The sequence below is a fragment of the Psittacula echo genome (assembly GCF_963264785.1).
Source record: "Psittacula echo genome assembly, chromosome: 11".
Taxonomy (NCBI): Eukaryota; Metazoa; Chordata; class Aves; order Psittaciformes; family Psittacidae; genus Psittacula; species Psittacula echo.
Window position 1 is genome coordinate 15,446,889 of NC_137746.1, and position 25,632 is coordinate 15,472,520.

The window sequence follows — 25,632 nt, forward strand, 5'->3', positions numbered from 1 at the left end:
TGGCCTGAAATTACTGAATTCCAGTCAAACCTGTAAGCATTGACATCATAATGATCAGTTTTATCTATTATTTGTCAGGAAATTTTAACATGAATATACATACAAGAGCTGTCAGAAATCCTCCAAATAGAGAGGCCTCTGCAAAAGTCATTGGTGTTTTCACGGTGCCCCTGCTTGCCTTGCTTTGGCTTTCCAGGACTCACAGAAAAGACCTTTTTCATTGCCTTTCAAATTCCTACCCAGGTGCGATGAGGCACAAGAAGCCAGGCAAGGCTTGGAGCTCTAAAGCCACATTCCAGACCCAAGCAAAAGCCTCGGTGCGCTCTCATTATCTTCATTAACAGTTTTTAGGGTGAAAAGCGGGGAGGGCGAGGTGAGCCACGCTGCCTGCTTCTGATCCGCAGGTTATAGCTCAGCCTAAACAGACTATACTAAATTTTTTAGGCTGCTTCACAGAGTTGCAGACTTTGATCCCTGGCTTTGATTTCCCACGTGGCATCGCAGACCTCAGGTTCTGTCAAGAGAAGAGCCCCATTAAGCCCTGTCTAGCCCGGTGATTATCTTCCCTTTTCACCATCACACCAGGCTTTTATCAAAGCCCCTGCTCCCCAGCCTGTGCTCTGGGGGGGCGGATGCAGGCAGTGGCCATGAGAGCCGGTGTGTGGCCACCACCGCAGCTCCAGCCAGGGCAGGGGAAGTGCTGTGCTCAGCACCCCGCTCCTGCCGCGCAGAGCATCCCCTCCACTGCCCTCCCCATCTCACACCTTTTTGGCCTTTGCCTGGCTTCAGCAGGATGCTCAGAGCAAGGAGGTGACCCTGGTTTCTCTCTAGGGTCTGTTTGGTCTGTTTGCTACAACAAGCAGGCCAAATAAGAAATGCTCTCTGTGTCCTCGCGGGTGCCCAGGTCCCTCTGCACCACTTGGCTTTCCTTTGCTCAAATGTATTTTAAATCTCAGTCTAATTTTGCTGCCGTATTGCAAGTTCCCACCTAACTCAAGAGCTGCTCTTGCCTCAGGGCTGTGATGCTGCTTTTCAGTCTTCCCACGTCCCTCGCATGTGCGGCCTGGGAACACTTGAAAAGTCTCTCCTAAATTTGTATGTGTGTACTTGGGGTCATCCTAGGAGCAATAGGGTGTCTGTCTCTTAATGGATAGCACTGTTAAAATCCCTTGCTCAGCAAAATAGGAGCTGCTTCCATGGAGTGAGTTTGCCAGTGAAGATGGCAGAGAAGCCCATGCTGGATTTCAGGAGCAAGAGCCACGTCCCCTGTGCTGCTCCTGCTCCTTAACATGCCCAAAACAGTGTCCAGGGAGAAACAGCAGCTGTTCCGTGAGCAGGTCCCTGACATCCTGACAGCAGGGTGCAGGGGAATGGCAGCACATTGGGGATTGCAAGCTGCAGCCCATGGGGAGGCTGTTTGGAGGGCTCTGATCCATTGTGCTGCTGGGTCCTGTGGCTGCTCATCCTCGTCTTAAGGTCTTGCTGCTTCCACAAAGAGCTTTAATGGAAGAGAAAAGGGAGAAGGGTGCAGACAGCTTGTGGAAGGTGCTGGGTCCATCCCTGCCTTCACCACCCGCCAAGGCAGGACCTGCCAGGGGCACAGGGGCACTCTGACAGCGCTGATCGCTGCGCCTCAGCCCGTGGGTTTATGGCTTCTCCTCCCCTCTCCATGCGCTGTTGAGGCTTGTGGTGTTCTGGCAAACCAGCCTTGACTGTAATAATGTCTGGCCCCTCGTGGGAAGTTGTAACTCCAACGCAGTGAAATAGAAACTGGCAGAAAATGGAGCGTTTCCTTTTGCCGCTGCTGCAGCAGGCAGGCTCCGAGGGGGGTTGCTGCTGCCTTTCCCTCCCCTGCTTTTCGTGTTTTCCCCTCTCCACTGAAGGGCATGGTCACCCTCCTCCAGCCACGCAGAGGGAAACGTGCTGGGCTGATGGAGCACTTCCATAGAACCACAAAATCCCAGACTGGTTTGTGTTGGAAGGGACCTTAAAGCTCCTCCAGCTCCAACCCCTGCCACAGGCAGGGACCCCTTCCACTAGAGCAGCTTGCTCCAAGCCCCTGTGTCCAACCTGGCCTTGAACACTGCCATGGATGGGGCAGCCACAGCTTCTCTGGGCACCCTGGGCCAGCGCCTCAGCACCCTCACAGGGAAGAGCTTCTGCCTAAGAGCTCATCTCAGTCTCCCCTGTTCTGGCAGGTTAAAGCCATTCCCCTTGGCCTGTCCCTACAGGCCCTTGCAAATGACACCTTAAATTTGTACTCAGCAAAGTCACAGTTCCAGGGGCTTTGGAAGGACGCAGCAGCGAGAATCATAAATGTTGTTTGTCTTGTGGTCAAAATGGTGCAGGTTCAGTGTTGCAGGGTGCTTGCGGTGATGTGGGTGGCAGCCCCGTCACTGCTAGATGAGCCTGTCTGCAGAGGTCCCTGGGAGGAGCCAGGAGCATCAACCTGAATTAGTATTGGAAAGCACAGAGTAGACCATAGCCTGTAGGAAAGAGGGTGTCATGTCCGGGATCTGTATTGAGAGGGTCTGGTGGCCCAGAGCTGTTCGGAGGTGCTCTCACAGGCTGGGATGGGTGGCCCATGTCTCAAGTTCAGGAACAGAGCCCACCTGACAAGGGACAGAGCTCAAGGCGATGGTGTGAGTACCTGTGGCCAGTGGAGATTCCTGCTGGGCTCCCCAAGCTCTTCATCCCTGCTCAGTGCATCTTGGCCAGCGTGAACACCATCAGCCTGTCCCAGCGCACAGGTGGTTTCTCGCATGGATCAATCAGGATGAGCCTGTATCCAGCCTTGTTTTCTGCTCTTCAGGAGCAGAATGAGGGATGGATGGATGTGATGGGCATGGGACAAGGGCTTCAGCCATGTAGGGAGGGCCACATCTGGAGGGGATGTGGTGTGACCCCACAGTCAGAGTGGGTCCTCCCAGGGCAAACTGGGGCTATTGAGGACAGTGGGGTCCCTCTTGGGAAGCTGCTTTAACTCGAGCACAGAGCTTGTGTTGAGTCCCCATAGGCTTGTGGCTGTTCCTCACCTGGGTTTGAAGCTGGTTAATCTCATCTCCCAAATCTCTGCCATCACTGCAGCACCACGGGGTCTCATTGGAGGCTGGATTCCATCCCTGTCCCAGTCTCAGAGCTTCCTTGTGGTGAACATTGTTGCTGGTGCCACCATTCCCTTATCCATCAGCAGATCAGCACAGGGTGAATTTCCCATGCGAGTGCTCCCCAGTCTGTCTCGTTGTATTTAATTCTCTGCAGGCTGCTTTGCCCTGGGCCTGACAGTGCAATTTGTACAGGTCTGGGCTGAGTTTTCCAAACCTTCAAATGAGCTTTTTTTGTTAGTAGGAAGCCTGGACTATTGATAGTAGGCGTTAAACGAGAAACATTGAGAAGTGAGCAGTGCTCCTGCCATCCGGGAGGGCTTCCTGACCTCCAGAGGTGCTCCTTGGCAAAAGCTCCATGGTTCAGAGATTTTAATTAGCTCTCATCCTCCAGGTGAGCAGCCAGCCGTTAAGGGGCAGTTCAATTCGTCACTTGTGTCCCTTGCTATGAGAGGTTTTATTGTGTATTGTAGACAGATGTGACAGATGTGAGCTTGGATATCCCAAACTTAGAATCATAGAATCACGGAATCATAGAATAGTTAGGGTTGGAAAAGACCTTAAGCTCATCCAGTTCCAACCCCCCTGCCATGGGCAGGGACACCTCACACTAAACCATGGCACCCAAGGCCTCATCCAACCTGGCCTTGAACACCACCAAGGATGGAGCATTCACAGCTTCCCTGGGCAACCCATTCCAGTGCCTCACCACCCTCTCAGTAAAGAATTTCTTCCTTAGATCCAATCTAAACTTCCCCTGTTTCAGTTTGAACCCGTTACCCCTTGTCCTGTCACTACAGTCCCTGATGAAGAGTCCCTCCCCAGCATCCTTGTAGGCCCCCTTCAGATACTGGAAGACTGCTATGAGGTCTCCACGCAGCCTTCTCTTCCCCAGGCTGAACAGCCCCAACTTTCTCAGCCTGTCTCCATACGGGAGGTGCTCCAGTCCCCTGATCATCCTCGTGGCCTCCTCTGGACTTGTTCCAACAGTTCCATGTCCTTTTTATGTTGAGGACACCAGAACTGCACACAATATTCCAAGTGAGGTCTCACGGGAGCAGAGCAGAGGGGCAGGATCACCTCCTTCGACCTGCTGGTCATGCTCCTTTTGATGCAGCCCAGGATACGGTTGCTTTCTGGGCTGCGAGCACACACTGCAGCCGGCTCAAGGAACTTCTGTGTTCCTTGAATGGCACCAGGAGGTCTCCAGTGAGAGGAGATCCTCCTTCAGTGCAGGCATACTCAGAAAAGTGCACGCTTGCTCTGGTCTCCCTTGCCCACAGTGACTGCCATGAGTGATTCTGCTGCTGCTGTTGGCAGGGTGAGGCTGGGGAATGACTGCATCAGTTGATGAGTGCGTGCATCAGGTCCCAGTCACCAGAAGCTGGTTTGCTCCCAGGGCCGCTGCAGCCCATGGGGGCCGTGCTGTGAGAATCTCCTCTGCAGGGGGATCCTGAAGCTCCCGGCTTCGTTCTTTCTCCTTCCTGGCCTGTTCAGGTAGGTCACGGATGGGCCTGTGCTCAGCAGGGGCCTGCGCCGCGGCGCTGCTGCAGGAGGTGAGTGAGGAAGGAGGAATGGAAAGTGGCTTTCAACAAACCCCCTTCTCCTGCCTTGAGGCCAGCCTGGTGGCTGCAGTCAGAACCCTGCATCCCGGGGGTGCCAGTGACTCCTGATGCTGTGAGAAGCAAAGCCTGGGTGCAGCCGGGGGGGCTCCTGACCCCTTGGCTCACCCAGATGAGCTTAGTGCTTAGGTGGAGCCATGGGTTTAACAGAGAGCTGCTCCCTGCCCAAATCCATTTGTCTTCTGCGTTCTATTATAACCCTGCCGCTGTCTCTCTTGTCTCTTGGCTGGTGCTTGGCTCTGGCTGCTCCAGCAGCTTCCTGGTGGCGGTCAGAGCTGCGGGTGTTCTGCTGTAGCAGGGACACGTGGCCTTTGGCTGGCTGCAGTGCAACTGCTGCTTCAAAGACGAGCAAAGGCTCAAGTGCTGGAGCTCTTCCTCAGAGCACAAGAGGCTGTGATGGGGGATGGAGGCTCTGAGAGCCCTGCCAAAGAGGGAGCCTGCAGCACGTAACCTCTGCCGCCTTCAAAGGGGTGCTAGAGGTGGGTTTGTGAAGCGTCTGCGCAGCCGGTACCCGGGGCCATGGTGAGCGAGGCTTGGCCTTGCCTGAACTGGGAGCAGTTGCTCTCATCCAGACCTGGGGGTTCAGCCTGGGTCTTGCAGACAGGATGGGGTCCTCTGCTTGCAGTCCTTGGGGAAGAGTGCTTGATGTGAGAGGTGTGCGTGTGGGGAGGCCAGGCACGCTTTGAGATGGAGGCACCAGGAAAAGCAGCAAAGGGGTGCTTAAATAAATGAGCACGTTGGCAGCAAGTGAGGAGCACGAGAGGGGAACCAAGAACTGAAACGGAAAAGGCTGTTAAAGAATAGATGTGATGGGAAGCGAGAGGATCAATAGCTGCGAGGGAAGCACAGGGGAGGGCTCCCTGGCAGGGGAAGCTGGGTAGGACACGTGGTGGGGTGGCACTGCTGGCTCTGTGTGCCCTTCCCCAGCCCCCTGCCATCCTTTCAGGCTGCATCAGTCCCGCTCTGTGTGCGAGGAGGTCTGCAGGGCTTCCCACCTTCCAGCCACAGGCTGCCAGCAGTGGGAGACGGGGTTGCTCTGGGATCAGGCTGGATTGGCCCTCGTTTGTGTCCTCTGTGGGTCCGTCCCACCCTGCCCTGCCCCGCTCTGCTGCTGACCTGCCTTTCGCTTCGTTCCCTGCAGCAACCCCAAAGTCCAGATAGAAGCAATCGAGGGGGGGGCACTGCAGAAGCTCCTGGTGATCCTGGCTACGGAGCAGCCCCTGCCTGTCAAGAAGAAGGTGAGTGGGGAGCACCTCTGGGAAAGCTGCTCTTGTGCTGTAAGCGCTCCCTGGGACACCGCTGGCACCGCGAGCCTGCGGGCCCCTGCTCTGCTCCCCACGCTGGGAGGGCTTTGCTCCCAGGGCTGCGGCAGCTCAGCCGGCCCCGCGGGGGACAGGGCTCGGTGCTGCGGCTCCTCGGTGGGGCGAGGTGGGGCTCCCCGCGGCAGCGCAGCCGTCAGGGGCTAACGGGCACGGAGCTGACGGTTGGAGGGAGGCGAGTGCTGGAGCCAGCGCCGTGCCCTGCCCTCGGTGGCTCTGGAGCGAGCGGAGCAGCGCTGAGAGCCCCCAGCCAAATGTGCAGCCCTGTCCATCGGGCCGGGGCTCCTCGCCGGGCTCCCTGGAGCATGAGATCTCATTACCCTCGCTGCAGCGCGTGGTGCCACCTCTGCTTATGGGCTCTGCTGCTGCCTGCTGCTCCCCAAATCCCAGCCCCACCACTTAACAGTGACCTCCTGTGAGAGGGGTTCAGTGGGGCGAGGGAGCCAGCAGCTCACTCTCAGTTCACCTGCTGCATGCACGTGCTGCATGCTGGTGGTGTTCTAGCACCCTTTAGTCCACGGTAAGAGTCCTCCAGCGAGCGAAAGGCACAGGAGAGGCTGGGCAGCCCCTTTGGTTTTGCCATGGGTGTGAGGAGGTCCCAGCTTGAGAAGTGCCCCATGGGGTGCTCCATCCTCAAAACACCTCGCAGGAGTGGCCATGGCTCAACCCAGAGCTCGTTCGGGGTGGGAAGGGATGGCTGGGTGTGCAGAGACCCTCACCAGCATCGCCTGAACCCCTGCGCGGTGGGTGCGGGACAGCTCTTCCCAGCGAGCCTGAACTGGTCCCACAGGCAGCCGCTGGAGAAGAGGGACAGGGATGCACTCGGTGGTGTTCACATTCACATGCAGCCGTATGAGAGCCTCCGAGGGTCAAACCCCCTTTCCCAGCAGGACAGAGGCTCTTACTTTGCAGTTCCCATGCTGTGCCTCCCATCTCTCTCCAGACCAGGATCCCAAGCACAGGTTGCTGCCCCAGCCCCTCCCCATGGCTCCCGCTCTGGTGGGCTTCCCTCCCCCGTGCACAGCAGAGGCCAAAAGTGCGTTTCTTCCCTCTGCTGTCCTTGGGCCCGTGGTTAAAGCAGGAGACGGAAGCGTCCTCGAGTTCACCAGCAGCAACTCGGAAGATGGAAAATAGAAACAAAGGGGACTGGGGGAGCTGTCAGCTCAGATCTGTCCCTGTGCAGCGGGGATGTTCCCTCCGTGCACCTCGGTGCGGAGGAGCCGGCTCCGCTCCCGCCCGTCCCCGCTCAGCAGCAGCCGTGCCCGGGGCGCTGAGCCCATCCCCTCTGGAAGCCGGGGCTGGCACAACCACACCGGTGGAAGGTTCAGCTGCTTGGCCCCCAGTTGCCCCTGGCTGCTCACCCTGCACTGCTCAGGCCCAGGAGGGAAGTGCGGGGGTCTCGGAGGTGGGAGATGCTGCACCAGCACAGGCCTGGCCGGGGGCTGTGTCCTGGGACACATCCTGGTGGTGGCCTCTGGCCACAGGGGTGCAGGGGGAGGATGGTCCCCAAGTGTCCAAATCATCTCGAGGGGGTCAGGCTCTGCTGAGTGGTGCTGGACCCCCCTTTGCCCTGCGTATCCCATAGCCAGGCTCTCTACTGAGGACTGGTGGGAGTGAACTGCAAGGAGAAGCAATGGTGTTGGGTGCTGGCAACAGGCCCCTCTGGTTGATGGTTCTAGCAAACATGGTGGCAGCCCAGGCTGGAGTTTGGGTGGAAGTCACCCAGGTTTGGGCAGCCTTGCAGCACCAGGGAGGGTTGGGATCAGGATAAAGGGGACTGCAGGAGACACCCCTCAGCACGGAGCAGTTTCAATGCACCTGCTGGGGAGCTCCACACAAGTGAGCTGGAGCGAGTTCCTCCTGTCCGTGGCGCGCCGTGGAGAGAGGCTGTGCCAGACGCGGCGGCTGTGGGCACGGTGCTGATGGAGCTCTCTCCCCACCAGGCGCTCTTCGCGCTGTCCTCCATGCTGAGACACTTCCCCTACGCCCAGCAGCAGTTCCTCAAGCTCGGCGGCCTCCAGGTCCTCAGGAGCCTCTTCAGGCAGAAGGGGATGGAGCCCCTCCACGTGCGCGTGGTGACGCTGCTCTACGACCTCATCATGGAGAAGGTGAGGAGCCAGGAGGGAGGGGATGGGACCGAACAGGCACCTTCAGCCCCTCACCGGACACAGGGGCCGTTGTGCATCGTCACGGGATAGGAGTGAGGAGGAACCCATCCATCATTGGTGCTCTTGGGATGGATTCCCTCCAGCTGCAGGACACGAGTGCCTGGGAGAGTTCAGAGTGAGCTTAAACCTTTATTTCCCATTAAACCACTGCCACTGTTTCCACCCAAGGGTGTTTAAGTCACAACCCAGCGAGGGCACAGGTAGGGAACATCAGTGCTGGGCTGCGGCGAGCTCAGTGGCCAGGCACGTGCCAGGGACCAGGTACCAGCCACTGCTGCTGTGCCCCTGCCGCTGGAGAGGCCCCTTCCCTGCACGTCCCTCCCCGGAGCCCAGCCCGAGCCAAAGGGGTTTATTTCCAGATACCTTGGATTACTGCTGTAAATGTCAGTTTGAATCCCGCCTGTCCTCGCCATCGCTGCTTGTTCAGTGTGTGTGTGCCTGTTCTCCAGAGGACGGAGATTAAATCCGCTTTCCGTTTATAGCCAATTTGTGCTGCAGATTATCACTGCTGCAGTGCTGGGGTCTCGGGCACCGCACGGCTTTGGCTGTTTTAAACCAGTTGTTTTCCAGGAGACTTTGTGAAGGTGCAAATTCTTTTAGCAGGTCTGAAATCTGATCAGGTGCTGGCTCTAACGTGCAGCACTCACCGAACCCCAGCCTGGTTTGGGTTGGAAGGGACCTTAAAGCTCATCCAGTTCCAACCCCTGCCACGGGCAGGGACACCTTCCACTGGAGCAGCTTGCTCCAAGCCCCTGTGTCCAACCTGGCCTTGAACACTGCCAGGGATGGGGCAGCCACAGCTTCTCTGGGCACCCTGGGCCAGCGCCTCAGCACCCTCACAGGGAAGAGCTTCTGCCTAAGAGCTCATCTCAATCTCCTCTCTGGCAGTTTGCAGTGCGAGGCGAGCAGCCCATGCCCCTGCAGCACCATCATGGTCATCATCGCAGAGGCCACCGGCCGAGCTGGGAGGATCCATTGAGGAATTCCATGCTGTCAGCAGCTGCGGCACCACATGGGCCCCGCTGGTGTTGGGGGGGGTGGTTTGAGGTTTCCCGGCCCCCCCTCCAGTCCCGGTGCTGCTCAGGGCAGGTCCCTGCCTGCCCCGGCCCCTGTGGGCACCTTCTGGTCTCAGCAGCATCCCTGAGGAATTCCAGTGTTTGGGGTTTCTGGGAGAGGGAGCTCCGGCTGCGGCTGGAGGAGGCCGAGCTCTCCCCCCCGCCACAGGAGCAGCACAAAGCCCAGCGGTTGTGTTTGCTCGGTGCTGCAGGAGCGGGTCCAGCAACAGCCCCAGAGACTTCACCAGTCTTGCTGAACTTCTTCCCCTTGAGTCCCCTTCCAGCCCCACGCGATACTGAATCCATTGGGCACCGAGAGTTTTCCGAGGTGGGCAAACAGCTCCTGTGGATAATTCCATGTCAAACACAACCTTGGCTTGGTTTTCTGTTCCAAGTCACCCTGCAAGGCGGTGTTCCCGGTGTGCATCCTGCTCTCCCGCCACGTGTCGCCTCCCGGGCGCAGTCACTCCATGACAGGGATATTAATCCGTGTCCCATCGCTTCCCACAGATGCTGCTGGAGGACTCGCAGCACGGGGACCAGCTGGAGGAGAAGCTCCAGCAGTACCGGCAGGTGAAGCTGGTGCCGGCGGTGGTGGAGCAGGACTGGTGCGTGGTGGTTTCCAACCTGCTGGCCATGCCGGAGCACGACAGCCGCGAGAAGGTCCTCAAGATGGTGGGGGTGCTGATGGCCTTCTGCAGGGAGCGCTACCGCGGGGACCCGGCCCTCAGCACCACCCTCAGCCTCCTGCGCAGCGAGTACGAGGAGCTGGCGGCGGAGGAGCAGAGGGAAGGGGACAAGGACGGGTACTTCAGGGAGCTGCTGGGCTCTGTGAACACCATCATCCAGGAGCTGAGCTGAAAGCAGCTCTGGGTCCCCTCCAGTCCAGGTCCTTCAGGGCAGCAGCGGGAGTCTGGATGGCACCAGTGTACGTGCACCTCTGAATAAACGCTGGACTCCCCGAGCTCCCAGCCCCGTGTGAGCGCGCCAGCAGCCTCCTTAATGCAGCACACACGTGTGGGGCACGTGTCCCTTCCATGGGGAAAGGCAGGGAGCTGCCTTGGAGGGCAGGAGGTGAAGTCCCAGCTTACATTGCCCCAACCTTGCGAGGGTTCGCAGTCCATCTGCAGGGGTATTTGGGGTGGGAGGGACGGGGGCTGCGGGGCTGCCCGTGTTGAGCAGCTCTGCTGCATAGAGGGAGGTGTTTGTTCCTGCAGCTCTGCTCTGCCTTTGTTCTGCCCCACGGTGCCCGGCTCTGTCTATGAGTTTGGTTTGCCTCTGGATGAAGCATCTCAGCACTCACACGGCACCGTTTGCCTTTGGATTGCTTTGTGCTGGTACAGGGGGGAAAGCACTGGCTGGAGGGGTTCCCTGCAGCCTCTAATCCAGCCTTGGCTTGGAGCAGGATGATCCCTGCTTCACTGTTTCAGCCCTTCTTGAGGCTAAAATATTTCTGGCACCCATTTACAGCATGTCCCTTGTTAAGCAGTGGGACGATTACACGTTACTGAGAGTTTGCTTTTTGTCCTTCTCCGCTGGGTTTCGGTTCAGGCTGTTTCGCTGGGATTAAAAATGACTTTTCTGTTACTTTCTTCTCCTAAATGCATTCCCCAGCCCGTCCTGCCGGGGCTTGGCTGTGCAGCTTAAAACCAATCCCATGGCACTGGCCAGGGCGAGCTTGGGCAGGAGCTTTTCTGCAGGAAGCCTGAATCCCAGAGCAGGGCTGGGGGAAGAGCTGCGGGTATCAGCACAGGGATGTCCCTGGCCCTGCCTGGCTCTGTCACTGCTGCACCACTGGGCTTAAGGAGCTGGGGCAGGTCCAGCTCCTCGTGACAGCCCGAGTGAGGAGGGAGCCAGCAGCAGCTGGGGCAGCCCCCTCCCTTCAATCCCCAAAGCCAGAGCCCCGCTTTCTCATCTTAAATGCCTTAAAGCTGTGAAGCTGTTCAGCAGCAGCAGCAGCCTATTGGTGCAGGCTGGCCCGGGCTGAGGCAGCTGAGGAAGTGCATAGCATTAAAGAAAGCAAAGTAAATGTAAAATGAGGACCTCCTGGCCTGGCTTTGAGCCCTCTGGCAGCTGAAGGCACTTGCAGTGCAAAGGCTTTTTGAGCCCTTGGGCAGCCTGGTCCTCTGATGCTGCTCAGTGACCTTCACATCGAGCTGTGCCCAACTCCACATCCTCCCTTCCCAAAGGGCTCTGCTGTGGGAGTGGGGATGTGCAGGAGCCCCCCTCCTGTTTGGGGCACCCTGCAGTGGGGCTGGGGTTTGCTCTCTCCCACTTGCCCTTGGGGTCTTTCCGGGGAGGCAGCTGCCCTGGGGTGCTGCTGTATCAGCTTTGCAGGTTTGGGTGCTCTGCGCCCTCTCTGCACCCATCGTGTCCCATCCAGCCAGAAGAGCCCCTGGCCCATGGCTGCCCTGCCTAGGGCTGGGCTCTGAGCCAGCAGCAGCAGAGCTGGGGTGGGCAAAGGGAGAGCTCTGCATGTTAAAGGCATTTGTTAAGCAGCATTAAACCTCGGCTGGGGAGCCTTCACACACAGTTAAAGCAGCAGAAATTCAACGTGGCTGAACTGAATGAAGAGCACTTGAAACCTGGAGTAAGATGAACCCCCGGGGGTTTAAGGTGGTTTCACTGATGAATGCACTTCAGAAGACAACGCGGGCTCATCTTCCTCTGCAGGCAGGGCCCCGGGGCAGGCAGGGGGCTGTTGAGCTGAGCACAGCCTCACTGGGTGCTGCCATTCCACAGCAGCACAAAGAACCCCAAATCCTTTCTGTTCAAGAGATGTTTTGGGATGTCTCAGTACCCTTCTCTTCACTGGAGAGTGATGCTGAGCTGAGAGGGAGGCTTCAGCTCATGGCTAACCATCAGAGGTGGTGCTGGGACCCTTCCCCACCTCACACCCACACAGCTTTTCCAACAGGACACAGTTGCACTCCATCCCTCCCTCCAGGGTGTTCCAACTGCACAAGCCGTTCCCCAGCGCTTCATTACATCAAGCAGTCATCACTGTAATTCTTTCCATTTGTCTAATAAAGCTGAAGCTTCGCTGGTGTCCAGACCCCCCTCACTGTGGAGCTCAGCATCACTGTGCAGCACAGCATCACCCCCTGAAGTGCTGGCGCCACACAGGAGACTGAAATTATCTGACACATTCTCTTCAACTGGGCCTGTAGTGATAGGACAAGATGTGATTGATGGGTTTAAACTGAAACAGGGGAGATGTGGGTGGGTATAAGGCAGAAGTTGTTCCCTGTGAGGGTGCTGAGGCGCTGGCACAGGGTGCCCAGAGAAGCTGTGGCTGCCCCATCCCTGGCAGTGATCAAGGCCAGGTTGGACACAGGGGCTTGGAGCAAGCTGCTCCAGTGGAAGGTGTCCCTGCCCGTGGCAGGGGTTGGAACTGGATGAGCTTTAAGGTCCCTTCCAACACAAACCAGGCTGTGGTTCTACAATTTGACCTCTCCAGACACAGACACACTCCTCCGAGGAGCAGTTCTTGGGTAGCACCGTGCTGGGTCTGTGGTCCCTGGTTGCTGCACCTCGAGCTTCCCCTCAGCTGTGCTTCCAAAGCAGCTCCCATCAGGTAGAAAGAACCCTGTTTCCCTCTGTTGTTCACCTGATGCTCAAAGTTTGTAGCATAAAATGACCTGACATTTATTTAAAAGCTAAATACACATCAATCTGTCTGTACATCCTAATGGACGGGGTGGGGTTTAGAGCGCATTAGTGGATTGGATTTTGGGAGGAGTAATGAATGTATTTTGGAGGGAGCCATTGAGCAGCCTGGGGGATGTGACCTTCAAGACAATTATATTAATACCAGGAGAGAAAAACCTCATATTGTGTAAAAGCAGTTAAATAATTACAGCTCAAACAAGCTCTACAGCTTAGGTGCTCCGTTAACCCTTCAACATCCATGGCAGCAGCAGGTTCTTACTCTCCAAGCACGTTAAAGGCATATGAAAACCATAATTCAGTTATTTATTCTGTCCTCAAGAGGCTAAAATGCTTGAAAACACAATAAATTTGGCAAAAATCCCCCGAGACCCATTTAGCTGAATTCTGCTCCGTGTTTTGCTAACATGACAGCAATAACCTTGATACAGTAAATTATAAGCTGATCAAGGTAAATAAAATTATAACGTAACATTGCCAAGGCTCGGCTCTGAAATTTAGATGCAGTTTAAAACATTAACTACAGAGCAGGCTGCTTTCCATTTTAATGGATGCTTTATGGAAACAGCAAACGCCGACTTTGACCTGTGCAAGCACTGCTCCTCAGACACCGGACTTCATGGGCACGTGTAAAACACACCAAAATCCATAACGTCTAAATCAGACAGCACAATTATACCTTGTAGCTACAGTTAGCACAAATAATGTACAGTCTAAATTGCAGCCTGAGCAAACACGCTTTCCTGGGTGCCTCTGGAAGCCCAAGGCGGGATGCAGAGCAATTATGAGGAATGAGCACAAAGCTGATTTGCATCTGAATGCGGGGGGGGGGGGGGAGCCGAGCCCGCTCCCTTCACAGCACCACAATACACCAGCTGGGCAAAGCAACTTTATTAGTGTCCCACAGCAAAATACACGAGGGATCTGTAACCAGGCAGTGGGTTTCCCTCCCGGTGTCACACAGGAGTAAGCAGCCGCCTCCACGGGTTTGCTCCGGGTGCTGCCCCAAAAAGGCTGCTGGCAAAGGAACCCGTGAGTGCTCCGTATGTGTGTGGAAACAGCCCACGGGCCGGGAAAAGCGGCATCACACAGCGGATGTGCCACCAGGAACATCTGGAACGCGACCCTCTCCCTCCACAGCCACAGGGAATGGCGGTATTCCAGGTGTTCCCTGGCTGGGCACGCGTCTCCCGCTGTATTTCCATACTCCTCTGAGCACACAGAGCTTGTTCCCTCTCTCCACCCCAGCAGCAGGAATACACTAATCCACACAACACGTTCATTAATTTCTCTTTGCGTGAAAAGATCTAATTCCCCTCACTTGATCACAGCCTCCGAGCAGCATGAGTCAACTGTCAGTGTTAACTGTTAGTGTTACTGTCAAACCCTCTTTGGTTAGAGAATGGTTTATTTAAAGCAGGATTATACAAAATAATTTTCAGCTAGAAATACCCCCCTGAAATCTAAAAGCCATCTAAAGGAACACCCTCCCGCGGGCTGAAGCTATGCTGATCGATAGGGATTAGAAATCTGAGTTGTTCCCCCGCAGGATCTAAACAGAGTTATCAAAATTATATTAAGGAAATACGTTTTGAGGAAGGGTCAACTTCTGACAAATCCTTGGAATATTAAAAGCAGAGTTCTGGAAGGAGCAGTAGTGGGCTACAGAAAGAAAGAACCAAGACACACACCTCGCTTTAAATACTCTCCATGGCCTTGAATTCACTGAGGGCCTGCACCGGGTTCACGTGTTTCTTCTGGGATGCTCTCTTGATTTTAGTTTGGGTTTCATCCTGTTTCTCCCTCTTGACCAGGGGTTTCTTCTCCGGAGCCTTCATCTTCCAAGAGACAGCGGGAAGGTTGAGTGAAGCCATTCCCTGGGACTTCTGGTACTTGGTGGATGCCACATACGAAGCCTTCACGGTTTGCACCACCGCGTTCATCAGGTTCTTGGCTGCTTGGATAAGGGACATGGCACTGTCCACCTGCCGAATGGTGACACACACGTGTTACATGGCATGCAAACCACAGGAATACAGCATTCCAGAAAACACCACAATCCTGAGGGGTAAAAGCACTCGAACACCGATTTTTCTGGGTTTTCTTTTGAAATCTGAGGTTCCAGATTTAAGGAGATGTTCTTGTTTAGGCACTAAGTGGTAAAAACCTGACTTGTGCCACCAGAAATAAAGGGCAATGTTTCCCCACGATCTGTGCCTTTTCCATATTAACGCTGACAAGATTTGGATTCTCCTGTTTGCTTTTGTGACTAAGCTTTAATAGTAGCTTATTCTCTAATGAAATTAATAAAGCTGCAGTAATACCTTAATCAGTGATGATAAATACTTAAATCTCCCTAAATACTCAGTTGCATTGGAAAGGAAGGAACACAACTGCATCTTGAGGGCCTGGAGTCCTTTCCAAGCTGGTTCCTGACTCAGAAAGAGCAATAAAATGAGAAACCCCCATTGCCAAACCTTTACCACGTGGCAGAGCTGAAGAGCCAACACTGAGGCAGGGTGAAAGAAAAAGGGGAGGCCCAGTGAGGTGACCCCGCTCCCATGGAGTGCCTTGCTCCAGATGGGACATCTTACGTGTGAATTCCCAATGGTCTGAGGCATGTTTTTGGTCTTGGGTTCAGCACCTCTGCTCAGCTGCCTCCACACACTGCAATTCCTGTGCTGTAGCCACTTAAGGAAGGTGATGGAGGAAGCCCTGAAGGCGTTGATTGTGGAGCAGCAAACCAAGTTAAGCAGGGGGGTGGCTGCTTTTCTTATGGTGCTGGGACCTTCCTTTCCATCACGCTGTGGGCTGAGTACGACAATGGCAGATCGGATCTGTGCCCTCCAGCACACCAGCATCAGCTGCATTCCTCTCCCCAGACAACACACTCAAAACACTTGCATTGCATTTGACTTATTTCCATGAATCTCCACAGCGGGAAGGATTGCATTAAATGCAATGAAAGCAAGGAGCTACTTCCCTAAACAACTCGTCAGATTGCTTAGGGGGCAAGCTCTTGCTGGCTTGTAAAGCTCTGCTTTCATGTTTCTGTGGTAGCTGGATGGGGCAGGATGTTAACACTGAGAAGAGATTTTCTGTTAGACAGGCGAAGCCCCTGGGCTGCCAGAGGTCTTCACCTGATCATCTGACAGCACTTGAACACTACTGCTGGCAGTATTTAGCCCCAGTGGACCGGATCGTAGGGAAGAGACAGAACCGGGAGATGACACTACAGATGCCAGCCTGTTCATACAACTAATTCATGGCAGAAGGGTATGCAAATTTTGAAGACACTGAGTAACTGCAGTAAAACCCTGGAGTACGTATTACTGCATAATGACACATCTACTGCTTTGACAGCCTGATGCCTTCAGCCTTCCAGCGAACAGGACATCAGCACGCACCAGTGACACACAGCAACACCATCTGCAATTCTAGCTTGTTTGCAGGGAAAAAGATGTGCTGTAAGTTCAAGCACCTGAAATACCCAAATGGCAGAAGGTGTAAAGTAAAGTTTCTTCTATTTGCTTTCAGGATTCAAACAGCAATACAGGACTATCAGCCATTTCTGTCCCTTCTTCATATCTCCCACCTCAATCATGGCATGGATGGGCAAAAGGACCGGTGGCCAAACACTGGCAAGGGCAAACACTTCCAGGGCAAGGAAGAATATGCCAGAAGAATGTAGCTCCACCTCCTTCCCCCCAAATATCCATCACACAGATTCCTCTTACGAGGAAGCATTTCATGAACTACAGTTCAAAAATTCTTTGCTAAGTAATGGCTAGAATGAGGAAGCAGCCTGGCCTGAGGCAGCTTTTGCTGTCATCAACCAGAGCAGCCACTAAAAATCCCTGCACTCCTCAGGGCACAGCTATGTTGAAATACTAACATCTCTGGAGCACTGCAGGACCCCAGCACGTTCCACGGCTGTGCAGAGATGTGGGGTAGGTTTAGCTGTGCTGATTTAACCTCAGTAAGAGTGAAAAACAGGCTGGAAAAACAGTAGATTACACAAAAGTCAAGTGAATCTGTCTACAAACGCTGCTGAGTAATGAGAAGTGAAGTCTGTATTTTCCCCCCTTTCAAACAGTGTTTCCTCCAAGAACAACAAGGCAGCACAGGCAAATACCGCTGCATACATTAAAACTTTGACTGAATGCTCCAGAATCTCGTCTGTATTCTATAATGTTTAGCATAAAAGCTTGGCTTGGAATAACTGTTAACCCTGGAAATAAAACTGCATGAACCAGACATTGTACAAAAAAGCCTCCAGCCCAAACTTGCTGTTTCGCAGTGTCAACCTGGTTTCATTGCTGGATACAACATGTATTCCTCTGTCCCTTCAGCCACTATTTATTTATCTGTACCATTCTCCACAACTACCTGAAATGAGGTTGTAACGAGGTGGGGGCTGGTCTCTTCTCCCAAGTAACAAGTGATAGGACATGAGGAAATAGCCACAAGTTGCAGCAGGGGAGCACCAAGGGAGGTTTAGACTGGATATTAGGACAAATGTCTTCCCTGGAAGGACTGTCAAGCACTGGGACAGGCTGCCCAGGGAAGTGGTGCAGGCACGATCCCTGGAGGTGTTTAAAAGATGTGCAGATGTGGTGCTGAGGGGCACGGTTTAGTGGTGGCAGTTAACTTGGCAGTTAACAGATGGATCCAATGCTCTTAAAGGTCTTTTCCAACCTAAACGACTCTGTGATGTGCCACAGTTCATACATACCCCAGACACAACCAGCTCCCCTCCCAGGTTCTGAACTTCAGCCTTCACTTTGCTGCAGATGTTCAGCTGGTGGCAGTACAGTGCGATGCGCTGCAGGTAGGCCAGGAGGTCCTGCTTGCACGCAGAATCAGGGCACTGGGGAGGAAAACAAGGTGAGGTTTTACATTACAATCACGGAAACTGAACAGAAATCATTTAGGGAGAAACCAGACAATTCCATTCTGTAACAGCCAAAGTGCTCCAGAGAGCATTCGCCTTTCTGCTGAGCCTTGGTTTTCAACAGACAACTGAGCAATAGATGGGCATCACTAAATACATATAAAAAACCAGGAGCAATAAACACAGGCTATCAGAACAGAATCTCTGGGGCTCCTTGCAGCTGCACAGCTGCCCTTGAGCTCCCTGCGAGGAGGAAGAGGAACAAGAGGAGGAGGAGGGCTAGCTGACCTTTCCAGAGCAGGTCTGTTAACTACGGTAGGTCCCAGGACACAGCAGCAGTGATTTGACATCAAGACCTCAAGTTGCAACCAGCAGGTATTACCAAACCCAGCCTCAATTCTCCATCTTCAGTATTTTAAGCTAAGAAATCATCAACTCGACAGTTACTCAATTACACTGGCAGAGGAGGTATTTTCCTCATTTTGGCTCCCGATTTCTCAGCAGTGTGGAAACGAGATTCCTCACCAGGCATGAAATAAAACTTTTAAGGTGCTTGCTGAGGCACTCATCTGCAAGATAAAAGCAACTGTTTCAGCTCTGCAATTGAAATGCCGTTCAGAGAGCTGCTTCTCAGGCAGAAGGGAAGGGCCATCCCTTGCTCGCAGAGCCGAGCACGAGGTGATTAATGAGCCAGGCTCAAAGTGGATTTCAAAACAAGAGGAGCCCTGCTGAGGGGCACAAACAGTCCAAACCAGGAGCTGCAAGCATAAGACGAAAAGGCCACAGGAAGCCTTTTAGTGCCCGTGCCAGTCCTGTGGTATCATTAAAAAGGCAGTGAACACGGTGGCCAGAATCACTCCTCCAAGGAATAACGGGGCTGTCTCAGACTTACTGGCACACTACGGCTGTATGAAGATCAGAGAATAAAGCTGCTGGCACACCCTCAACCACAAACCCTTTGCCCACCAGACTTTCGCACTGCTGATGAATAAACCCAAGGGCACGTGTGCCATGGTCCTGGGGTGCAGCTCCCAGTGCATAAAAGGGCTATGAGAAACCTGGAGAGGGGCTTTGGACAAGGGCCTGTAGGGACAGGCCAAGGGGAATGGCTTTAACCTGCCAGAGGGGAGACTGAGATGAGCTCTTAGGCAGAAGCTCTTCCCTGTGAGGGTGCTGAGGCGCTGGCACAGGGTGCCCAGAGAAGCTGTGGCTGCCCCATCCCTGGCGGTGTTCAAGGCCAGGTTGGACACAGGGGCTTGGAGCAAGCTGCTCTTGTGGAAGGTGTCCCTGCCTGTGGCAGGGGGTTGGAACTGAATGAGCCCTTCCAACCCCAACCAGTTTGGGATTCTATGATACTATGGTCATGTTCTGGTGCCTGCAGCCGAGGACACCCTGCTGACAGCATCCCCATGGAGCATTTGCTACCCACAACGACTCATTTGCCAAAACAGACATTTAACTCTGAAAGGATAGTGAGTGTAGCAAGTAAATATGCTTGTTCTATCCAGGGCCAGACCAAGTGGGTTTTCTAAGCCAATGTACTTGAGCACAGCAAAGGTGAAAGATCTGTACTATATGTTGCATACAGAGATGCCCTGTATGGCAGGCTACTGAGCTGTGATCCAAGGCAGCACACACACATACACATAACATGAGGACATACACTGCAATGGGATTCTTGGCAAGCTGTGACAAGCACATCAGGCAGTGCAGCACAGGCTATGGAGACTGGACGGTTTTGTGGGCATCTGACCCGATGTGACCATAAACTGACTGAAATCACCTTATCATTTCTAAGGAATGTAATGAAACACCTAAAGTATCTGCAACTCTTACGTAGGCACGGTGCTTCCATTAGTGAAGTGAAACCCACAAACAACAAAGCAGCAAAAGCTTGCAGGTTCATTTTTTAAGCTAATCAATATTAGTCAGCAGTACAAGATGTTTTCGAGAAAGTCCACAAATAGCATTGGCCAAAGAGCTAATGAAAAGCTGAAATTACCATTTGGGAAAAAGCTCTCCATCTCCCAGAAAGCTCATCTAACAAAGGCAACGGGCGGCACAGCGGCACACTGAATGGAACGTTGACAAATGCCCAATAAGACATGTCAGAAGGACCCTGAACAATGCAAGGAGCTTTATAGGCTCCAAGTTTATGGAAACTAGGTAAGGAAAGACACTCGCAAGGAAAAAGGCTGCTGCATGTTTCCTGGTGGCTGAAGAAGACAGCAAAACATTAGCAGGGGAAGGATGGGATAGGAAATATTATTCGGCTGTATAGATCAATTTGATGTGAGCTGGAAAACCACATCCTATCCTGTGTGTGCTATTTCGACAAGCAGAATAGAGAATTCAGTCCAAAGACAGATGATACTTAAACAGAGATGTAACACAAGATAAAAAAGAACATCAACAAAAGGCACTGCGGATGCCTGTATAAGCCCTGTCCTTTCCTATGCAGGAACACTCAGATAAAACCTGAAAAACCCTAAAGGCAACAATTTCAACACTGATTAAGAAAGATTACATTATTGTATTAACCTGCAACAGCCACAGACACAAAACCCTTGTCTGCAGAGCTAGCTGGGGAGGATTCCCACAACACACTCACAGCAGACAGCTGCACTGTAGACAGGAACAAATGTGCACTGGGGACATCCCCACCTCCCCAACCCAGCAAAATGAGACGCTGACTGCTGAGAGGGGAGACTGAGATGAGCTCTTAGGCAGAAGCTCTTCCCTGTGAGGGTGCTGAGGCGCTGGCACAGGGTGCCCAGAGAAGCTGTGGCTGCCCCATCCCTGGCAGTGTTCAAGGCCAGGTTGGACACAGGGGCTTGGAGCAAGCTGCTCTAGTGGAAGGTGTCCCTGCCCGTGGCAGGGGGTTGGACCTGGATGAGCTTTAGGTTCCTTCCAACCCAAACCAGTCTGGGATTCTATGATTCTGTAACTGTGGTGGTTGTTGGAAAAGCTAAGCTGGTTGCTTCACATCAAATCCAGGATCCATCCCAGACAGAGCAAGCACACACACATTCACTTCCTGCTGCCCCAGCTGAGCCTTCAGAGAAGCAGACTCATCTTTTTCTCCCTTTTTGTAAAGAAAAGGAGCAGGGAAAGCCAAAAGAGCTCTCCTGTGGTATGTGCTGATTAAGACAAGCACACAACCCCCATCCCCACATGTCTGGCAGGTGTAAGAAGCAACTACAGACACTTTCCTTCCTCTTGCTGTATCTCCTGTTTAGGGCATAAACAGTAATTCACACTGAAATACCCTGGCCAGCCCCATGTCACAGCTGGGCTCAGTACTCTGGTTAGAGAGGCTGAAAGCAGGCACATAGGGGAAGCAGAGGTGGTGGCAGGGAACACATCCCTGGACCAGCCTCTGCAGCTCATGGACCAGTTGAGAGCAAGAGGCTGCTGGAGCATTTCACTGTTGAGTGAGGCAATCCCTATGCTTGCCCTCAGCTGCTTTCAATGTCATGATCAGGTACAGATGTAATCTCAACCTCCCAGCACTATCAGACAGAAAAAGCAACAGTTTTTTCTTTTGCTTTGTAAGTATTTCAACATCGACAAAGAAATACTAGGGAGGCTCATCATCTTGCTGCAAATCATCTGCGGGTGTGCTGTACTCAGAAGTGCTTCCTGTTCCCCCTCTCCAAACAAGCAGAGTGCTGCTTTGAGTGAAAGATGGAATACCTTTGGGAAAATCTGCCAGCTGATGGCTAGACACTTCTCACCAGACGTGAAATACCTTGGATAATAGCTTTTATAGTTTCAAAGGAAATGTGCTGTAAAAGTGCCTGACGGCAGGAGTTAGGAGTTCCTGACACACTAACACGAGGGGTCATGATTCACCCGGTGTCGCATGGCGAACAGGACATAAAACCCCATCCATTTGTTAAAAGCCCGTATTAGGCACAGGAAGGCATTAGTGCTCTGCTGAAGTGGTTGCATTGTATGTCCCCTGCAACTGTCAGACACTTCTACATTAACAAGTTTCTAAAGAGTATGTAAGCACAGCTAATGAAATATGCAGCCTCCAAGTATTACTAAAGTATGGAGAAGGGAAAAAAAGCTATATTCTTGTCAGAATAACTAACTGTACAGTCCTGCTTATATTTATCTTCCAATGTGTGCTTAACCTTTTACATTTTTAAGGACCTTACTTCAGCTAAAAGGAGCCATTTCGTTTTCTTTTGTATTTTGCAATGGCTTGGTGCAGAAAACCAGACACCAGCTTTGCATAAAACATGTGAATTAAAAAGAAAAAAGGAAAAGGCATTGTAAACCTTTCGCCCAAGCTCCCCTGAGCTCTATAACACAAACTGCTCCTTGCTTCATTTACCTACAGCAGCAGCACATCTGATTCTTCCAGAAATATAGTTGTCAAAATGCTCTAGAGCAAGGAGACCCATTTTAAAAAACACATTTCAACACTCGCTCCCCACTGAACCTTCCTCACTCCATCATTAATAAATAAGGGTGAAGACAACATCCTCTGGATGCAGCATTTAAAGAGAGATCTGCATTACAAAGATTTAATTCCAAAGTGACACAGTTTCATTTCAAACCTTGCCTTATGACTTTACATTCAGAGAAGGACTGAAAAGAGGTGATGGCTGTACAAAACAAAGTTTAGGCCATGATCTCAGACTTAACCTACCTGCATTTCAGGGTCCCTCTTGAGGGCAGAGTATTATTACTAATGCTGATGTTTCTCTGCAATTTGGGTGTGGATAGAGACCAAAGGTGCTTTTGCCTGGCCCAACCCAGTTTCTGAAGTGGCTCAGGACAGGCAGATGCATAGCATAAAACCCCCGAGCTGGCCATACTCATTCAATCCTGCAAGAATCCTTTTCAAATACTTCTGTACATATAGCGCAACACACACACATCAGCTTGGGACAGCATACCAAATACTGGGTCACTACATGCCTTGCTCAAAGTCTGCATCAAATTCTGGCTGGACAATGAAAAAAACCCTGGAGTTTTGACAATCTCCCCATTCAGTCTATGGAGCATTTGAAAATTGGTAATATTAAAAAGCTGCCTCAAAAATAATAGGAAAGGTTGTGCAACAGTGCAACAGGCCACGTGCAGTAATTATGGTATTGCCTGCATGGTCTCATCACTGCTTTGGAAAGTCTTGGGTGTATTCTGAGCAAGACAGAAGCAACATGAATTCAGTATCAGTCCTGTTCAGTTACAGAACTGGCCTAGATACTATGTGACATGAAGCCGTGCTGGCATATTGCTACCTTAAAATGGTAGGTGCTTGATTTAAGCCAAGGAGCTGCTAGTGTTACTGCTGGGCATATTTAGCTGCTTACACTGCTTAGGGTGGGAGGAGAGCAGCAGGAAAGAAAAGGCTAGAATTTTCTAGCAGAAAATCTGGAAAATCAGTTTAAAAGCCCCAGCCCCTCAAAGCTAAACACATTTTCTTCTGTTCATCATGTCTGCAGTACTTAAAGATCTCCTATTGCTCATTTGTGCTGGAGGCTTATGAACATGGTTTGTGACTTACATGGTCAGCAATAGTCCGGCCCAGCTTGTCCATCCTTGACCCAGCCTCGGCAATCTTCTTGGCTGCACTAATCACATCTGATGTATTTTTCAGTGGACCTTTACCTCTGCAAAACAGAACAGAGTCTACCTTCTAGCACCAGAAAACTGGAAGAGTGAACTATTTCCTTTTCTGTTCCATACAGTACTGCAAGTGATTCCTCACCCAAACTGCATGAATAAGGTTGCACAGAACTAGGCAGGTGTAATCATTACAGCACCTTCATTTTTAAGACAATTTCCGCCTTCCAGCACCTGCCCATATTTAGATTAAACCCAGGAATAAAAACATCTTAAATTTTATTGTTTTAAGCACCCTAATGATGATAAGAGATAACATTTTAGAAGACAGATTTGCAATTTTCATGGAATGCAACATCAAGTTTAAAAAATAGTGTTGTATAAAATCTGGTAAATGAATTTCAAAAGGCATCAAAACCCCTCTCTTTCTGTTGCAAATAACTGTACCAGGAACCATTTCTGCAGTACAGCAATATTGAGAGCCCATAGAATTTAATGTTGTAAAGAACTGAGCAAATATATGTATATATATTCCTTGGGACAAGAATCACCCTTAAGAAAGAAAGAAAGACAGACAGGCAATAACTGCTGTTCATCCACAGATCTATTTAAACAGTTATTACCACCCAGTCACTGCATAGTAATGCATCTCCTGAGTTAATACAGGCTTATAATAGGGTAACATTTAAAGGAAATTATAAGAAGTCAGACTCTGAAGACTGCTAGCAAAAATATTTCATTGACAGACCAGCATCTCAGGCAGTTCTGAGAGAAGGTGTTGGGCACACAAACAAAAAACACTCACCTGGTGAAGTCTGTCATTTCCATCATAATCATACACATTTGTTTCGCCAGAACAATTATGTCATTACCACTGTCATCCCATTTGGATACTTCAGCATCCAATTTACTCTTTTCTTCCTGGAAGCTTGCGACTTGCTCAGCAATCTTCGCTTTTTGCTCTTGAGGGAGCTGAGCCATGATCGCCTGAAAGAGAGTTTTCTCACATTGTCATTGGAGAAGGCTTTTTGGAGCATTTCACTAATAACCAATTTAAGTCATGTGGATGGGGGATAAAACTTTAATAGCAATCCTCTACCTAGAGGCTTCACAGAACCGTTTCCTTCCATTCTGAATCAAAGTTTATGCTTTTTCTTAAGAAAGAGCGCCCAGAGAGACAAGCTGACACCTGAAACATGGGCATTGCAGGATAAAACTGTAACGTTCCAAACGAGTTTGCCACGTTATGATCCCTCGAAGAAAATCTGCATGAAGAGGGGGACTTGCCTTTTCTATAAAATTTAAGAGTTTTAAAAGGAAGTTTCACTTGGGTATCCTTTCACTGTTGCAATGCACAGAAGAAATATTAGGTGTCTCTTCCCTGCAGGAAGCTAGATGTACTGTTTTGAAACATGCATACTGAGGAAAGAGTAAGTGAAAATGAAGAGTATGTGCTTACTCCTGAATAAAATCTATCAGACTAGGTTTACAGCCTGCATGAGACTCAATGCCTTTGCTTTCATAAATACGGGGCGCATTCATGCCTCCAGGAGCAGGTGAAAAGGAGTCTTCAGTACAAAAAAGCCTCTGGCAGCAGCTGTGCTATAAGGTAAATTAGAAATGCCTGCATTTAAATAAAAGAGGGGAGAGGGATACAGGAATAGAGAGCGCTTGTAACAAGGCAGGAGAGCATAAAAAATACTCTCAGTATAATTTCAAAGCCGACGTGGCAGAAGGCTGGTAAGGTCGGTCTAGTCCTTGCCTGGTTTCAGGCTAGAAGAGCCATCACAGAAAACCTTCCATGGCACTTTCCCCAAGAGTATAAATTGTTATTGATAAAAAAGGGGACATGTCAAATAAAGACAGAAGGGAAGGCCTGGTTTTCCTTCAATGTACTGATCTTCTGTTTTCAGCTATTAATGATTTTATACTGCCTATCAATGCTTTCATTTTTAACAGTCACAGGAAATGCAGTTAATTTCAAAGATTTAATTTTTAAGCTCCTCTCAACAGCACCTTGATCAATGCTCAGCGACCAACACATGCGTGAGAAGCCAGTTTAAAAATTTCTGGTCCATAAACTTAGGATTTGACTATTTGAAAATAACATTAGTACAATGGAATGATTTGCCTATCTCCCTCCAGAAATTCACCTAACGAATGGCAGTGCCTACATCTGTGATGTCCAAGTACAAAGTACTTCATAGAAATACAGAAT

General features: G+C 51.6%; 2 protein-coding genes across 6 annotated transcripts in view; one reads left to right on the plus strand and one right to left on the minus strand.

The window, feature by feature from the left end:
- SIL1 (SIL1 nucleotide exchange factor) overlaps nucleotides 1–14,779 on the plus strand; it is a 106,164-nt gene extending 91,385 nt beyond the window's left edge. For 2 of the 3 annotated variants that reach the window (XM_080626820.1, XM_080626821.1), the window contains 3 exons: nucleotides 5,868–5,964; nucleotides 7,989–8,153; nucleotides 9,779–10,361. In XM_080626820.1, coding sequence (XP_080482946.1) covers nucleotides 5,868–5,964; nucleotides 7,989–8,153; nucleotides 9,779–10,129 — 613 coding nt within the window. In that variant the 3' untranslated portion in view covers nucleotides 10,130–10,361. Of the gene's footprint in view, nucleotides 1–5,867; nucleotides 5,965–7,988; nucleotides 8,154–9,778; nucleotides 10,362–14,751 lie in introns of those variants that run through there. The other variant, XR_013957775.1, reaches the window with a different exon arrangement.
- Nucleotides 13,816–25,632, minus strand: part of CTNNA1 (catenin alpha 1) — a 123,427-nt gene continuing 111,610 nt past the window's right edge. For 2 of the 3 annotated variants that reach the window (XM_080626817.1, XM_080626819.1), the window contains 4 exons: nucleotides 24,220–24,401; nucleotides 23,356–23,461; nucleotides 17,673–17,807; nucleotides 13,821–14,922 (listed from right to left, as the gene is read on the minus strand). In XM_080626817.1, coding sequence (XP_080482943.1) covers nucleotides 14,635–14,922; nucleotides 17,673–17,807; nucleotides 23,356–23,461; nucleotides 24,220–24,401 — 711 coding nt within the window. In that variant the 3' untranslated portion in view covers nucleotides 13,821–14,634. Of the gene's footprint in view, nucleotides 14,923–17,672; nucleotides 17,808–23,355; nucleotides 23,462–24,219; nucleotides 24,402–25,632 lie in introns of all 3 variants that reach the window. The other variant, XM_080626818.1, reaches the window with a different exon arrangement.